The 18395-nt window shown below is 50.5% G+C and overlaps 1 protein-coding gene across 5 annotated transcripts in view; it reads right to left on the bottom strand.

The window, feature by feature from the left end:
- The window catches only part of LOC138754238 (tumor protein p63-regulated gene 1-like protein), a 40202-nt gene that overhangs the window by 4354 nt on the left and 17453 nt on the right, over positions 1 to 18395 (bottom strand). For 2 of the 5 annotated variants that reach the window (XM_069918179.1, XM_069918176.1), the window contains 2 exons: positions 17978 to 18122; positions 17245 to 17590 (listed from right to left, as the gene is read on the bottom strand). In XM_069918179.1, coding sequence (XP_069774280.1) covers positions 17396 to 17590; positions 17978 to 18122 — 340 coding nt within the window. In that variant the 3' untranslated portion in view covers positions 17245 to 17395. Of the gene's footprint in view, positions 1 to 1740; positions 3767 to 17244; positions 17591 to 17977; positions 18123 to 18395 lie in introns of those variants that run through there. The other 3 variants (XM_069918180.1, XM_069918178.1, XM_069918177.1) reach the window with 3 other exon arrangements.

Genomic DNA, 18395 nt, shown 5'->3' with positions numbered 1-18395 from the left:
GAAGGGAACATGGGAGAAGTTATGCTCTGGAACTATGAGAAATACAATAAACATGAGGTTACGTATGATACAATATAACTGGATACACAGGCTATACATTACACCTCAAAAGTTAAATAAATGGGACCCAACAGAATCTGACAGATGTTTTCGCTGTAAAAAGGAAATGGGAACAACAATTCATGCAATCTGGACATGTGAGAAAGTGAAAAAATTTTGGGAAGATCTCAACCAGATATTAAATAAAATCACAAAAAGTAATATACCAAAAAACCCAGAGATCTTCCTCCTAAGTAACATAAAAAACAAAGAATTTGGACTTGATTTGGATGGTGCACAAAAAAGATTTGTTAGGATAGCCCTAGCTGTAGCAAAAAAATGTATTATGTCAGCCTGGAAATTAGAAGATAACTTGAGAATACAACAATGGTATATAGAAATGAATAAATGTATTCCATTCGAAAAAATAACATATAATTTAAGAAATATTATTACAATATTTGAACATGAAACACAATAGAGAAAACCTACCGGGGACATCTCCCACCTAAAATGACAGAAGGAGAAGGAAATGAAAAGAATTGACTCAGTGGAATTTCTTGTTTATTTTTATTGAGTGACGTGTTTAATGTATCTTAGATTCTGAACTTTAAGTGAATGGGAGGGGAAGTAGGGAGGGTGGGATGGGAAGATGGAGGGGGGGGGAGATAACGACACTATATATTTGAAAAGAAAAATATATGTATCTTGATCAATATGGTTTATAGTGTGAAAAATAAAAAATTAATAAAAAAGAAGAATCTCGTGACTCCTGGGTGGCACAGTCTGCTATGGATCTCTTTTAGCCCCTCCAGCTGAGCACCAGCAGCAGATGGTGACAATGTGTCAGAGGGAATATTTAACCTGCCCGGTATGTACTGGATCTCATAATTATAAGTTGAGAGTTCTATTCGCCAGCGTGCCATCTTATCGTTCATGATTTTACTTTTGTGTTTAGTATTGAACATGTAGGCTACAGATTTATGATCAGATTTACAAGAGTAAATTTCCTGCCAGCTAGAAAGTGTCTCCAGTAGCGAACAGCCTCAATAATAGCCTGGGCTTCTTTTTCAATGGTAGGATATTTAAGTTCAGGTCCGCGTAACGTGCGGGAGAAGAATGCCACAGGTCTGCCCTTTTGATTAAGGTTCCTGCCAAGGCACTATCTGAGGCATCAGTTTCCACTTGGAATAGGACATCCTTGTCAATGGATGAGAGTGCAGCTTTGGCAATATCAGCTTTAATTCTCTCGAAAGCCTTCAAGGCCATTGGAAAGAGAGGAAAAGATTTAGGGTTGAACAGAGGGCATGCCTTCGTGGCGTAGTCCTGAACCCATTTGCAGTAGTAGGAAAAGAATCCCATACACCTTTTAAGGGCTTTTGCTGAGTCTGGGGGTGGTAACTTCTTAAGGAGGGCCATTCTTTCTGGGATGGGCAGATTTCACCCTTGGTGGACAATGTAGCCCAGAATGGGTAGCTCTGTCACGTTGAACACACATTTGTCCTCATTAAATGTAAGGTTGAGTTTTTTAGCTGTTGCTAAAAATTTCTTTAAGTTGTTGTGCTGTCTGTGTTTTCCCACAGATAGTGACATTATCCAGAAAGGGAAACATACCCTGTAACTCATATGTCCTAACATTCTTATCCATTTCTGCTAATTAAATTGAAGTGCCAGTTGATGAAGTAGACAAAGACGATGTGGTCAAACAATAATCATGGCTTTTATTAGCAGAAACTCATGGTACAATAATGAAAGACAATAGGTGCATATACAGTTATATCCAAGGAGTGCCCTTAACAGTAGAAATAATGCACCGCCAATGTTAGTACAGCAAGGTTCGCCAGAGGGGAGACAGACAGCTTGGCAGACATTCACCACACCCCCCACTCTCTCTCTCTCTCCCCTTTCTCCCTCCCCTTCGTACCAGGACACCTGACACCATTTCTGGGACAAACATCCTAGTCCTCGGATTTGTAACCGGATTCTCAGTTCCCTCTCTTGGAGAATCCGATCCCTCCCTCCGATCAACAGAGAGGGTGTCAGGGACTGGAGGGGGTTACAGAGACAGGGAAGGGTGTGGGGGACCGGGGGGGGGGGGGTTACAGAAACAGGGAGAGTGTCGGGGACTGGAGAGGGTTATATAGACGGGGAAGGGTGTTGGGGACTGGAGGGGGTTAGAAAGACGAGGGGTGTCGGGGACCGGAGGGAATTAGAGACAGGGAGGGGTGTAGGGGACTGGAGGGGGTTACAGAGATGGAGGGTTTAGGGGACTGGATGGGGTTACAGAGACAGGGAGGAGTGTAGGGGACCGGAGGGAGTTACAGAGACAGGGAGGGGGTGTCAGGGACGGAAGGGGGTATTGGGGGTTACAGAGACAGAGAAGGGTGTAGAGGACCAGAGTGGATGACAGAGACAGGGAGTGGTGTGGGGATCAGAGGGGTTTACAGAGACTGGGAGGGGTGTCAGGATCCAGAGGGGGGTTATGGAGAGGGAGGGGTGTTGGGGACTGGAGGGGGTTACAGAGACAGTGAGGGGTGTCAGGGAATGGAGGGTGTTACAGAGACAGGGAGTAGTGTAGGGGGCCAGAGGGAGTTACAGAGACAGGGAGGCATGTCGGGGACTGGAGTGGGTTACAGAGATGGGGAGAGGTGTAGGGAATGGAGAGGCAGGGTCGGGATGGATTCCCCCATCTCCGCTCCATGCCTGGACCTGCCCGTGAAATCCAATCTGGTTGAAACCTGAGCATCCCGAGGCCACAGGAGGCCCTTTGCCAGGCAACCCCACCCTTCCCCGTAGGAAACTCCCCACCCCATCCTATCCTGACCTGTTATTAAGCCCGGTTCCCTCCTCCATCCCGGCACATGTGATTTGGCTTCCCCGGAGTGAGATGGGAGTCAAGATGGGCACTGGAAAGATGGGTGTCAAGATGGCCGCCGTGGCTTGCTTCCTCCTCCTGGCCTGGGGGGCTTGTGATCGCTGTGGAGACGGACCTGCCGCACTCTACCGTGGTCTACCCAGGCTTCCTGGTGTCATGGAAGGTGGACACGGCCTCGCGCATCCTCACCGTGAAGGTGGTGGCCGCCACCATGGGCTGGGTGGGCCTGGGCCTGTCCCCCCAAAGGGGAGATGGACATGGTCATCGGCTGGATCCGCGATGGCGAGGCCATCTTCCACGTGAAGCGAGGGTTTCTGGGTAACAGGGTGAGGAGGGGGGTTCTGGGTAATGGGGGGAGCGATGAGTATCAGCGTACTGTGGGACCCATTGGGCATAGTAGGAAAAAAACCCAGGCAATGTTTGAGTACCTTCTGGGTTTGGGGCAGTGGGAGGTCCATGAGAGGGCGCATGCAGTCGGGGTCCAGCTTTACCATCCTGTTTTCCACCACGTAACCTTGAATTGCGAGGCGAGTGGTCCAGAAGACATTGTAGGCCAGATTCCACCGTTTTGCGGTTTAGAAGAATTTCTCAACGTTGATGTCGTGGTCCTGTGGGTTGTGGCCACAGATGGTGATGTCCAGTTATGGGAATGTAGCTGTCAGGCTATTCTGGTCAACCATCCGGTCCATTTCTCGCTAAAAGACTGCAATGCCATTTGTGACACCGAAGGGGACTCTGAGGAATTGGTACAAATGCCCATTCGCTTCGAAGGCCGTGAAGGGGCGGTCTTCCGTGCAGATCGGAGGTCGTTGGTGGAAAACACATGGAATTGGGCCATCTGATTCACCACATCTGTGATTCACAGAAAAGGATAAGCGTTCAAGAGCCTGAAGCGGTTGATCATTTGGCTGTAGTCAACCACCGCCCGCAGCTTCTCCCCATTCTTCAGCCCCACCACCTCCGCCCTCCAGGGTCTTGCGCTGCTGGGCTCAATGATGCCCTTGTCCAGCAGTCTGCGCACCCAGCTGCTAATGAATTCCCTGTCCCTGGAGTTGTTCTACTGGCTTTTAGTGGCGATTGGTTTCTAGCCAGGGATGAGGTTGGCAGAGTGCTGGAGGAATGACCCGGAAGGTGGAGAGGCTGCAAATGGGGCATCGGGTCGTGGGGGCTGGTGTGGGCTGTCGCTGGCAGGTGGTCTCCGGGGTAGAGTGGTGTCAGACAGAGAGTGGAGAGTGGGGACCCCCGTAGTGCAGTAACACCGATTTAAAATGACATTGGAAATCCAACCCCAACAATACAGGTGCACATAATTTTTTTTTTTTTTTTTTTTTTTTTTTTTTTAATTTTTTTTATTTTTCACACCATAAATCACATTAGCCATGATATACACTATTTCTTTTCACACATATACAGTGACTTTTTCTCCCCCCCCCCCCTTTCCTCCCAAACCACCCCCCCACCCCCCCCCCTCTCATCCATTTTAGGTATATAATCTAGGTTGCATTAAGCCAGTCAGACAATGTTGTCATTCAACCAAATTACACCAGAAATTCTACTGAGTCCATTCTTTTCTTTCCTTCTCCTTCCATCAACTTAGGTAATGTTTGTCCCCGGTAGGTTTTCGCTATTGTATTTAATGTAAGGCTCCTATACTTGTTCGAATATTTCAATGTTATTTCTTAACCAATATGTTATTTTTTCTAATGGAATACATTTATTCATTTAAATTTGGTAGTTTCTTCCTTTTAATTTGGTTATGTATTCCATTAATATTTAAAGACATATAGTTCAGCGTAGCCCTTTTATATTTTGTTTATCTTCTCTTTCCGTTTTTCCATCATTACCTTTCCTCCTTTTCCATTTCTGTTTTCTTATTTTCAACTCTTTATAAGACAACATTCCTACAACATCTAACATTTTCCTTATTCTCCTATTTCTATCTTATTTATCCCCAATCTCCCCTTCACCTCCTGAGTTGTCCTTTATCCCTTGTCGGACAACCACATCTCCCCTCTCCATTTGGATTTGCGAATCCACTCGCAAGCGTCAACTGATTTTGCAGTGACCGCTATTTCCCCCCACCCCGCCTCCCCAGAAAAGATTTCACTTTTCATATGTCACAAAGGTCCCTCTTTTAATTCCCTCCTTATTCTCTCTATTCCATTACCTTCCCTTATTAATTCTTGTCTATACTATCCATATTTTCCTCTAAGTACAGATACATTCATGTATGCTCATTGTCTCTATTCACTCTTATACCTCTTTACCTGCATACATATCAATCGTGATCATTTTTACTCTCATTACCCGTCTTCATCCCTCAGTCTATTTTTGTCTTTACCCACATACATATCAGTCGTGATCATTTTAACTCTCATTACCCGTCTTCCTCCCTCAGTCTATTTTTGTAATTGTTCTGCAAATTTTCGTGCTTCTTCTGGATCCGCGAATAGTCTGTTTTGTTGTCCTGGAATAAATATTTTCAATACCGCTGGATGCTTTAGTATAAATTTATACCCTTTCTTCCATAAAATCGCCTTTGCTGTATTGAACTCTTTTCTCTTCTTTAGGAGTTCAAAACTTATATCTGGATAAATGAAGATTTTTTGTCCTTTATACTCCAGTGGTTTGTTGCCCTCTCTTACTTTTTCCATTGTCTTCTCCAGTACCTTTTCTCTTGTAGTATATCTTAGGAATTTTACTACAATAGATCTTGGTTTTTGTTGTGGTTGTGGTTTAGAGGCCAATACTCTATGTGCCCTTTCTATTTCCATTTCATGCTGTAGTTCTGGACATCCTAGGGTCTTAGGGATCCACTCTTTTATAAACTCCCTCATATTCTTGCCTTCTTCATCTTCCTTAAGGCCCACTATCTTTATGTTATTTCTTCTGTTATGGTTTTCCATTGTATCTATTTTTTGAGCTAGTAGTTCTTGTGTCTCTTTAGTTTTTTTATTAGATTCCTCCAATTTCTTTTTTAAGTCTTCTACCTCCATTTCTGCTGCTACTGCCCGCTCTTCCATCTTGTCCATTTTCTTTCCCATTTCTGTTAAGGTCATCTCCATTTTATTTATTTTCTCTTCTGTGTTGTTTATTCTTTTTCTTAAATCCTTAAATTCCTGTGTTTGCCATTCTCTAAATGATTCCATGTATCCTCTAATAAGAGCAAGTATATCCTTTACCTTGCCTCTCTTTTCTTCTTCTATTTCACCATACTCTTCCTCTTCTTCTTCCTCTGGGTTGGCCATCTGTTGTTTCTTTGCTGCCCTTTCCTCCTCTTCTATCTTGTTTCTATTGTCTTCTGTGGTCTCTTCTTGCTGCAGGTGTTCTGCAGCTGTCGTTGCCGGCTGTGGAGATCGACTCCCCAGCTGGTCCCCCCTCCCGTCGGTGTGTTTTTTTTCATTCGCATCGCGCATGCGCGAAACTTCGCGCATGCGCGGTTGCGCACTTTTGTTCGGCTCTGCGAGCCATTTTTGTAGTCCATTATTTACCGACCTGAGGGAGCGGGTTTCTCTCTCCGCAGCGGGCCTCTTCGGACAGGTAAGGCCTTCACCTTTTTCCTCCTTTGTCTTCTCTTCCTCTCTTCTTACCGTTGCTTTCGACTTTTCTTTTTTTGTCGCCATCTTCTTTCCACCTTTATACTCACTTTTCTGTAACTTTTATTTCTGTGCCTTTGTGTTTTCTCTTGTTTTTCCCGACTTTTCTGGAGAGGGCTGGAGTTCACCGTCCGGCCACTACTCCATCACGTCCAGGTGCACATAATTGAGACAGGACCAACACCTTAAACCCTGAAAATTTGACCCCCTGAACTTTCAAGGTCACTGCATGACCGTCGAGTGGGCTCTTGTGGCCAGCGAGATCTTCTGGTCCATCGTTGGACCAGGTCCAGGTGAATGAGCCTCTCCATTGAGCCTGAATCAAACAGACAGTTAGTTTATTGACTGTTCACTTTGCGAGGAAGGTGAATCGTTTCCAAGGCCTTAACTAGGGGGAGCGGCTGGTCCTGGTTTAATGTCACTGATGCAGCAACCGATACAGGGAGTGGGTCTGCTGTCTGTGTTGGTGACTCTGGAGGCTGGCGTGATGATGTCACTTGTCGCTGGGTGGGGCTGTCTGGTGGATCCTCGCATCGTGGGGCCTCGGTGCGGTGACATCATCTGCATGGGCAGGCCATCAGTGTCGAGTTGCAGAGGCGGCAGCGTTCGGCTGGAGTCAGCAGCGAGCTGTGGAGGCTGCGATACTCGTGGTGCAGGCGGGGTCTTCTGGTGCCGGGACCTGGTCGTAGTTGGCAGCGGCAACGAATTGTAGAGAAGGCGACTGTCGCTGAGCAGGCAGTCCCTTGGGGCCTGCTGGCTCGAAAGTTCCATTGGGCGGGGGCGGGGGCCACGTTGGGGATCAGCGTCACAGTGGCAAGGGTGGGGCGTTCTGTGCGCGTTTGATTCCTTGTTCTCATTGGATGAGAGTTCAGAGGACGGGTAATTCGAATTTGAGGAAGGTGGTTAGGCCTCGCACAAGACACTGTGCTTGGCGGCAGCCATTTTGGACCGGCAGACAGTGGTGAAGTGGCTGTTCTTCCCGCCTTCCTCACAGGGTACAGGGATCGGCTATACTTCTCCCTTCCGCAGAAGTAGCACTTCGGGGCCACCGGGTAGCGCGGTGGCGAGGCCATTGATGGGGCGTGGGTTAAATACAGGCTTTCTACTCCCATCGTAATGGGGGGTCCAACCCTGTGTGTAGGTGTCCATGCTTAGGGCTGCCTTCCCCATGCTCTAGCAATCGTTGCCTCACCTCATTGGATCGGATCCCTGTCACGTAAGCATCCCACATCAGGTCATCGGTGATCCTGGCCACAGTTTTGTCAGTGCACGCACACTGTAACCTCAGTGTCTGGAGGTAGGCTCTGCAGGACTCAACAGGCCGCTGCCTCCTGGTCACCAGCATGTGCCTGGCATAGACCTTGTTCACAGACTGCTCGTAGACTCCCCTCAGCATGTTTATGGCAGCCGTGTAGGAGGTTGCGTCCTGGATGTTCTCGTCAACCCTCGAGGACACCATGGACATCAGGACTAGCAGTTTATCAGTGTCTTCCTCCACGATGGGGTCTGATCGCTGCAGGTTTGCCTCGAAGCACCTTGCCCAGTGCCTGATGTCACTCTGGGCAGTCGCTGACTGCAGGTCGATGCCGAGGCATTCAGATTCTGGCTAAAGGGGGGGGGGGGGGGGGGGGGCGAGGAGAGGGGGATTCTGGGTAATGGGGGCGAGAAGAGGGGGGTCTGGGCAAGCGATGTCACCCTCCCACCCCGTTCAGGATGTCCTAGGGGCTGTGGCAACCCAGCACTGACCATTGACCCCTGACCCTTCTCTCCTCCACCCCCCGTCCCCGGACAGGAGCATCACGAGGATGGAACAGAGCAGCTGGTGATCGATGTGTCACAGGACTACACCCTCCTGTCCCTGCATGGGAATGGGACACAAGCAGTGCTCAGGTTCCGGAGACCCTTCCATACCTGCGACCCCAATGACCAGGACATCACAGTAGGTGGTGGGTCCCTATCCCCCACAGGCGGTGGGTCCCCGTCCACTGCACTCAGTGGGTCCCCACTGACCCATCCCCCAAACGCAGTGGATCCCCATCTCCCGAATGTGGCGGGTCTCCATCCCCCGCACACGGTGGGTCCCCATCCCCCACATGCTGTCCCCCGAACGTGATGGGTCCCTATCCCCCAAACAAGGGGGTCCTCACCTCCCACCCTATCCCCCGCACACGGTGGGTCCCCATTCCCCACAAGTGGTGGATCCCCATCCCCATATCCCAGACGCGGTGGGTCCCCATCCCCGTATCCCGAACGCAGTTCCCCTGGTCTCCCCCGTACTCTATATCCCACACACAGTTCTCATATCACACACATGGTTCCCCCGGTCTCCCCCGTACTCTATATCCCACACGGTTCTCATATCACACACGTGGTTCCCCCGGTCTCCATATCTCGCACACGGTTCCCCCGGTCTCCGTATCCCGCACATGGTTCCTCCAGTTTCCGTATCCCACCCACGGTCTTCCAGTCCCCGTATCCCGCACACGGTTCCCCTGGTCTCTGAATCCCGCACACGGTTCCTCTGGTCTCCATATCCACCACACAGTTCCCCAATCTCCGTATCCCACACACGGTTCCCCAATCTCCATATCACACACGCAGTTCCCCCAGTCTCCGTATCCCTTACACGGTTATCCCAGTCTCTGTGGGAACACACGGTTCCCCTAGTTTCCATATCCCACACACGGTATCCCCGGTCTCCATATCCCGCACAAAGTTCCCCTGGTCTCTGTGGCGCTCACGTGGTTCCTCCGGTCTCCATAATCCTGCACGTCGTCCCACCTGTCCCCGTATCCCACATGGTGCCCCCGGTTTCTGTGCCACACACACGGTTCCCCTGGTTTCCATATCCCACACATGGTATCCCTGGTCTCCATATCCTGCACATGGTTTCCCCGATCTCCATATCCCGCACACAGTTCCACCGGTCTCTGTGGCACACACAAGGTTCCTCCGGTCTCCATATCCCACACGCTGTCCCACCTGTCCCCTTATCCCGCACACAGGACCCTGGTTTCTGTAATCCATACATGGTTCCCCCAGTCTCTGTATCCACCACACGATTCCTCTGGTTTCCATATCCTGCACATCATATCCCCCGGCCTCCGTATCCCATACTCGGTTCCCCCGGTCTCTGTGCCGCACACACGGTTCCTCTGGTCTCCATATCCCACACGCAGTCCCACCTGTCTCCGTATCCCACACTGTTCCCCCAGTCTCCATATCCCATAAACATTTCCCCTGGTCTCTGTAACCCACACACATTCCCCCCGGACTCCGTATCACACACGCAGTTCCTTGAAACCCATATCCCGCACCGGGGTGTCATTAACCTCTCCCACTCTCGACAGGGTCAGTTCAGCTGATCTACGCCTATTCCAGTCAGGTCCCAGCCAATCCCACCAGTGTCCCCATGCACGAGTCCGTTTATGGAACGGTGTCTTTCCAGCTCCTGAAGAAATCGAGGGGGTTGACCCAACCCTCGAACAGCGCATCCCTGGACATCCTGAGCACGGTGAGTTTTTTCCCCTAAGGGTTGTCCGGGCGGAGGAAGGGGACTCAAATTCAGAAACGATTCTTATTCCCTCCTTCCCCCTCTCTGTCCCCCTCCCTCTCCCTCTCTCCCATCCCCTCTGCCCCTCCTCTCTCCCCTCATTCCACCTCTCTTTTCCCCTCTCTCTCCCATATATGAGCTTTAATCGTAGTTCTACCCCCTCGAAAGATCAAAGTTCCCCCATTCGACATGTTCTACAGTTGTGAATTGAACAAATTCTCGGATTTTGGAGAGAAAGTTCATTTATATGATGAGGGGGGTTGGAGAGAGTGAGAAAGAAGAGAGAGGGGAGGGGGAGAGAGCAGGAGGGAGGGGCGAGAAGGTTGGAGAGAGAGGGTGAGGGAAGGGGAGAGAGAGGGCAGAGGGGGGAGACCGGGACCTGCGGTCAACTCGTCCCACCCTCTCGTCCCGTCGCTTCGCAGATTGAGCTGCTGGTCGGGAGAAGAGCTTCATCCATCACACCCTCCTGTACCTGTGCCCTGGATCGTACATGGACCAGCAAATCTCAGACCCCAGGAACTGCTTCGGAAGCTTCATCGTCATGTTCATGGGCTGCTTCAAGGTGTTGTCCAGGTGGGCTGTCAGTGACTCTGAGGTGAGGTGGAGGAGAGGGGAGGAGCAGCGGTGATGGAGTTCGAGGGGATGGTCGGACTTGCTGGATGACCCTCTCTCTGCCCTCTCTTCCCCCTCCCCCTCTCTCTCCCCCCCCCCCCCCCCCCGTCTCTCACGGACCTCTCTACATGTCTGACCAGGGGTCCAGGACACGTCCAGATACCGGATTTATTACACAAATGACCTCCAGAAGAGAGCTGGGGTTTCTCTGGACCAGTTCCATGGTCAACGACAGAGTCTTCATCCCCCCCCCCCCCCCCCCCCCCGAATGCCGAACAGTTCCGAGTACCACCTCTGTATTGCCCTCTGAACACCTTCGTGGAGGTAGGGGGGGCAAGAGACGGGGGAGAGAGAGAGTGGGAGAGGAGAGTGAGGGAGAAGAGGGGGGGGGACAGAGGGAGCGAGAGGGGGAAGAGGGCGGTTTAAGATGACGATTCCTGTGTACCCATTTACCGGTGAACTCGATGAAGGTTGTTGGGGGGATTTTACACACCCATCTCCTGGGAACGAAAGTCAGGGTCCTGCAATTCAGGTAACAAGGGGATGGGCTCCCTGCCGGGTGGGGGCTGATGTCGGGATCTGTGTGGGATACAGGAGAGTTGTCTCTCTATGAATTTCTGCAAATATTTACCATCTCCTCTTCTCTCTCCCTCCCTCTTCTCCCTCCCTCTAGGAATGGCTGTCTGGTTGGGGTTTTACTCGAGGATCTGAACCTCGATTTCAACTTTCAGGAGTGGAGAATCCTCGACCCGCCCAGGACCCTCCTCAAGGTCAACTCCCCCGTCCTGTCTCTCCGCAACAACTCCCCCCTCACGCCCCGATCAGGTCCTGATCAGCTTTGGGCATCTGCCTTTCGTCGAGCTCCTGTCCCTGGGCTTGTATCTGCCCCGCCCCACTCCTCTGTCCATGACGGGGCTGGTGTCTGTCTAATTCAGCATTCAGTTCGATCACCCGTCGCCCTTGGGTCGACTCCTGGTTCACTGAACAACTAACTCGACTTAACTTGCTGAACATAACCCTGACGACAAGTCGCCTGTGGGTCCAGTCAACTCACTAACTAACAAACTCACTATCTAACTATTAAATCATGCTCTCATTACCTGATAAACTACTGAACTAATTACTGAACAAACTGTTAACTCTGGTGACCAGTCACCAGTCTGACCACTCGACTCACTAACTAACCAACAAACAAACTCATGAAATAACTAACAAACTAACTCACTAACTATCCATCTAACACACTAACAAACTAACTCAGTAACTAACAAACTAACTATCTTACAAACTAACTCATTAAATATCTAACAAAATAACTCACTAACAAACAAATTCACTATCTATCAAACTAACAATCAAACTCATTAACTAAAAAACTAACTCACTAACTATCTTACAAACTAACTCACTAAATATCTAACAAAATAACTCACTAACTAATTAACTATCAAACTAACTCACTAACAAACTAACTCATTAACTAACAAGTTAACTCACTATTAACAAAATAACTCACCAACTAATTCACTATCAAACTAACTCACTAACAAACTAACTCATTAACTAACAAGTTAACTCACTATTAACAAAATAACTCACCAACTAATTCACTATCAAACTAACTCACTAACAAACTAACTTATTAACTAACAAACTAAAACTAACTAATTCACTATCTAACTCACTAACAAACTAATTCACAAACAAATTCTATTTCTAACAAACTAACTAACTCACTAACTATCGAACAAACTAACTAACTCACCAACTAACAAACTAACTCACTAACTATCTAATAAACTAACTCACTAACTATCGAACAAACTAACTCACTAACTATCTAATAAACTAACTCACTAACTATCGAACAAACTAACTCACCAACTAACAAACTAACTCACTAACTATCTAATAAACTAACTCACTAACTAACCCACTAATTTATTAGCTAACTATCTAACAAACTAACTCACTAACTATCTAATAAACTAACAAACTAACAAATTCATTATCTATCAAACTAACTCACTAACTAACAAACTAACTCACTAACAAACTAACTCACTAACTAATGACCTCACTATCTTACAAACTCTCACTAACAAATTATCTAATAAACTCACTAACAAACTAACAAACTCACTATCTAACAAACAAAATCACTAAATAACAAACGAACTTACTCATTAACTAACAAACAAACTCACTAACTCACTAACTAGATGTAGACCCCCCCCACCGATTGGGGGATGGGACCAAGTCACTAACAACCGATCTAGCTCGATCCCCGACTCATCCCACAGGACAACCTCCTCGTCACCGAGTGCATGTACAGATCGACCAACCGCTCTGGGATCACTTCAGTGAGGATACGGGAGGGGGGGGGGGTTTGGTGGGGCCATAACTGAGGGAGTCAGTGTAATGGAAGATTCTAACCTGTTTTTTTAAACTTGCAGGTCTGGGTTCTGCAAGGCTGAGAACCTGCTTGTGTTTTAGAATCAGCAGACATAAGCTAAATTCCACCAAGGGGCCAGAGATGCTGTTATCTGACGAAAGGACATCTGTGTACCAAGAACATTTAATCTTCCTGCTTGTTTTGGTCACAGACTGTCAGAGGCCTAACCTTGATGCAAAATAAACCATTGTATTCAAAGTGATAAGCTGAAAATTATGTTATTCGTTAATTAACCTAGCATGCTAGCTTGCTTGCTTATCTTTCTTGCTGTGCTGGGAATAGGTGCTTGGGTAAGCAGTTTTTTGGGTAATATAAGGCATGGTCCCGCTGCTGAAGTTTGAGACTCTCCGAGAGGTGGCAACATCTCTCAGCAAGAAGAAGAACTTCTGGAGTCCAGCCAACGTCCTGGTCAGGGGAGGTGGAGAAGCTGCTACCGGCGCTCTGACAACCTACTACAAGTGTGCAGTCGTTGCCTTGCTTCGGCAGTTGGGACCAGTCCAAGCATTGATAAGTATAGTTGGGAAGGGCTTGCATATTGTTGTGTGAAATCAGCTTTTAAATTTGTAATAAACATTTGTGTAATCTGAACTGCTCTCGATGTGTGTGTCTATTTTCTTTCGGTAGTTCAAACACTGTGACCAATCTAAAAGGAACAAAGTGAGAGGTACAAGTTTACCCAGGACGACCTCCTCGTCACCGAGTACATGTACAGATCGACCAACCGCTCTGGGATCACTTCAGTGAGGACACGGGAGGGGGGGGGGTTGGAGGGGGCATAACTGAGGGAGTCAGTCCCCCCCTCTCTCTTCCCCTCTCCTTCCCTCCCCCCCTCTCTTTCACCACCCTCTCCCTCCCTCCCCCTCTCCTCCTCTCTCCCATTGAGTGCTGGGTTTGCCAGAATTTATACACTCTCTTCCCCCTCCGATGTCTTGCTCCCCAGGGTTGTCTCAGCACCAGGGAGGAGGTGTGTCTCTCGTTCTTCCTCTACTTCCCCTGAACGGATCTCGTTTCTTGTCTGAGTGCCCTCAACGTGACCACAATGGCCCGGAGTCTGAACATCTTAACCCAGAGGTCTGTATCACCCATATAAACCATCACATCCTGGGAACAGGCCGTCTCAGCCCCTCTCGCCAACACCACCTACCCGCCCTCTGCCCTCCAACCCGCTCCCCCTCCACTTACCTATCCAACCACCTCTTTAAAGACAGAACCACCCCTCCTGGAAGGTTGTTCCCCTTTCTGAGTGAAGAAGCCTCTTATATTACTCCTAAAGTATTGCCCCCTGACCCTTAACTCATGGCCCCTCATTCCGACCTCCCCAGCCCTCAGGGGGAAGAGCCTATCCCCCTCAATTTTAAACACCTCCATCAAATCCCCCTCCTCAACTGTCTCCGCTCAGACAAATAAAGTCCCGGTTGACTCGATCTCCCTCCGTTTTCAATCCGGGCGACATCTCAGTCAACCTTCTCTGCCCCCTCCCCACCTGATCAATCTCCTTCCTCGAATTCAGGGACCGGAACTGCCCACTATAACCCAATCCTGGCCGCGCCAATGGTCTCAACGCCCCCCTCCCCAGCTCCGGTACTCTACACTAGGATTTATACAGGCCGGACGACACAAAGCCTTCTTAACCACCCTGTCTACAGGGGAATCCACCTTCAGTTACCCCTGTACCATAAACCCCAGGTCACTCTGTACCTCAAAGCCCAGGTCCCTCTGTTCCGTAACCCCCAGGTCCCTCTGTACCGTAACCCCCAGGTCCCTCTGTACCATAACCCCCAGGTCCCTATGTACCTCGAACCCCGGGTCCCTCTGAACCTCAACAGCCCCTCCCTATCACCACAAATGTCCTACTCTGGTTATTTTTTCCTGAAATGCAGCCCCCTCACACTTGTTTGCATTAAATTCCATCTGCCCCACCATTCCAAACAGGCCCAAATCCTTCTGTAATCCAGGAAAACCCTCCTCACTGTCCACCACTCCCCCTATTTTGGTATCGTCACCCGATTTATCCCTTCCCCCCGTCATCTAAATCATTAATGTAAAGGACCATGAGACCCCCTGCTAGTCACCGGCCTCCGTCCTGGCAGACAGTAATAATCCACCGTGACGCTCTTCCAGCCACCACTGAACCCATTTGACTATCTCTACATCAATCCCTAGAGACCAAAACTTCCTCACCAACCTTCCATGTGGAACCTAATCAAGAGCCTTTACTAAAATCCAAATAGACCCGGTCACCTTCATCGACCACTTCAAAGGGCACACCTGCCCCTTGCAAACCCATGTTGAGTGGCCTTGATGAGGGAGAGAGAGAGAGGGGGGAGAGAGAGCGAGCAGGAAAGAGGGGTGAGAGAGAGGGGTAAAGAGGGGTGAGAGGGGAAGAGAGAGGGGGTGTGAGAGAGGAGAGGGGGAGAGAGAGGGTGCGAGGGGGAGAGATTGGGAGAGTGGGAGGGGGAGAGGGTGATGGGGAGATGGGAGAGAGGGGAAAGAGGGGTGAGAGTGGGAGAAAGGGGGAGGGGAAAGAAGGAGGAGAGAGGAGAGGGAGAGAGGGGGGTGAGAGGGAAGAGAGGGGAAGGGAAGGGGAGAGAGGGGGTGAGAAGAGGGGAGAGAAGGGGAGAGAGGGGGAAGGGAAAGGGGTGAGAGTGGAAGAGAGCGAGCGGGAAAGAGAGAGGGGGAGAGGTGAGAGGGGAGATGGGGAAAGAGGGGTGAGAGGGGGGGAGAGGAGAGAGAGGGGGAGGAAGGGGGGAGAGAGAGGGGGAGAAAGAAGGGGGAGGGGGAAATCTTGTCGGGACCTAGAGACGGAGCCACCTTTATCCACCCCAGCAGGTCGGAAGCACCCACTCCATGTCTCAATCCTTTCCCTTTCCGCCCCTTCGAAATCCATCCCCTCTACGTCCTTCCCAGAAAAACAGACTCCCCGCCCATCCCACTCAAACACCTTCCTCCCTTACCCCTCCAATTCGTCCATCCTGACATGGCCCCCTGCCCCCGGCAATGCAAGCAAACGCCCCCTCCGACAGGAGACTGGGACTTTCATGTTTCACCCGATTGTCTCTTCCCCCCTCTTTCTCCCCCTCTCTTCCCCTCACCCTCACCTCTCTCCCCCTCACCTCCACCTCTCTCTTCCCCATCTCTCCCCACCACCAATCTCTCTCCCTCCCTCTCCCCCCGACCCATGCAGAGTATGATGCAGATGAACATGAAGGCTCCTTTCATCCCAGAGATAAAGGCCGCCCTGTATCAACATTCAGGGGTGGGAGTGCTGGCCACTCCACCCATCATTGTCCTGCTACCACTATACATATTCTGGACAGGATGATGGGAAAGGGCATGAATATTCACTGAATTCCACCTATCTCTCCCCCCCCTCTCTTTCTCCCCTACTCCCCCCTCTCCCTCTCCCCTCTCTCTCCATTTTCCCCCCCTCTCTCTCTCTCTCTCCCCCTGTCTCCCTCTATCTCTCTCCCCACTTCTCCCTCAGGTGTGCAGTGAATCCAATCACCGATAAATTAATTTGTTTTCTTTCTGAGTCTGAATATTCAAATCAATTTGTTGCCATTTGAAAACCATGTTTACCGTGTCTTAACAAATTACAATAACACAGAGTGAAGCCCCGTCCCGTCACACTCTCCGGGGGTGGGAACACAGAGCAAAGCCCCGTCCCGTCACACACTCCCGGGGTGGGGAGGCAGAGTGAAGTCATGTCCCCATCACACACTCCCAGGGTGGGGACACAGCGTGAAGCCCCGTCCCATCATACACTCCTGGGGTGGGGAAAGAGATTGAAGCCCCCTCCCGTCACACACTCCTGGGGTGGGGACACAGAGCGAAGCCCCGTCCCCTTCATACATTTCCGGGGTGGGGACACAGAGTGAAGCCCCTTCCCGTCACCCACTCCCGGGGTCAGGACACAGAGCAAAGCCATGTCCCCATCACACACTCCCAGGGTGGGAACACAGAGCGAAGCCCCGTCCCCGTCACACACTCCCAGGGTGGGGACACAGTGTGAAGCCCCGTCCCGTTACACTCCCCAGTGACAAACGCAACCAGGGGCTGGTTCATGGACCCTTCCCTGGGCACTTTGATTTCTCCCTCTCTGAACGAGACAAAGTTCAGTTTGAACACAATCCTTTATCTTTTAACGCAGGGCACAGTTTGACATTATGCCCGGCCAGTAGGGGAGAATCCTTCCACGCCCGAGGGGGAAAGGAATTGCAGGACCCACATGTACGCTGACCATCAATGTTGGACCTGGGCCACGTCTAGAACCCAAAGAGGCCCCGGGGTTTGGAGAAGCCAAGCTGGGTCCAGCTGGTGATGGCAGAGACAATCCCAAGAACTGTGGACATGTTGATGGGTCTCTCGAGGAGCAGTGGGCCGTTCGACGAGCCGGGCAGGGGTTCGGACCGGTGCACTTCACAAACGCGGTGAGAGAGCTCCTTGTGGAAGGCGGGGAGCTGGGAAGAGAGGGAAGGTTGGGGAGAGAGTGGGTAGAAAGGGGGAAAGAGGGGGGGAGAGAGAGGGGGGGAGAGAGGAGACAGAGTGGGGAAAGAGAGGTGGGAGAGGGGGAGAGAGAGGGAGAGGCGAAGAGAGGAGAGAGGGAAGGAAGGGTGGGGAGAGAGGGAAAGAGGAGGTAAGGGGGAGAGAGTGGGAGAGAGAGGGTATGGGGAGAATGAGATGGGGTATGGTATCCTCACCCATCAAATATCTTCTTCTCCCCCCTCTTTCCCCCCTCTCCCTCTTTCCCCCCTCTTCCTCTCTTCCTCTTCCCCTCTCTCCCCCCTCTCTTCTCGTCTCTAAAACCCTCTCTCCCCCATTCTCTCCCTCCCTCGTCCCACACTCACCTCACAGAGTCCAGGCTCCTTCACCCCCCCGGGGTGCCCCGTGAGGGTGACGTACGGCAAATCCCAACTCCTAAAACTCCATCGGGAGAGGACAGAGGTCTCTCGAAGCTTATCCCACTCGACTCTCAGACCCAGGCCGGAACGGCTGGAGTTGGGATAGAGGGAGAGATGGTGGGGGGGGGGGGGGGTGGGAGGAATGTGGTGGGGTGGCTGGTTAAACCAAGACTGTCTGGCATTAAAACACGGAGAACACCAACTGAATCTTCCCCCTGCCAATTCTCAACCCCCATTCTCCACCCCTTCACTTCCATGTCCCTGTCAGCGTTCAAACCCCAGCTGGTATTCTCCACCTCGGCTTGTCCCCGCGTTCCCCCCGTGAAGATCTTTCACCCTGAACCTATGTCCTCTGGTCTGTATC

This window comes from Narcine bancroftii, chromosome 2 (assembly GCF_036971445.1).
Source record: "Narcine bancroftii isolate sNarBan1 chromosome 2, sNarBan1.hap1, whole genome shotgun sequence".
NCBI classification, from domain to species: domain Eukaryota; kingdom Metazoa; phylum Chordata; class Chondrichthyes; order Torpediniformes; family Narcinidae; genus Narcine; species Narcine bancroftii.
The sequence above is the reverse complement of the archived record's forward strand: the minus strand, read 5'-3'. Positions and strand labels throughout refer to the sequence as shown.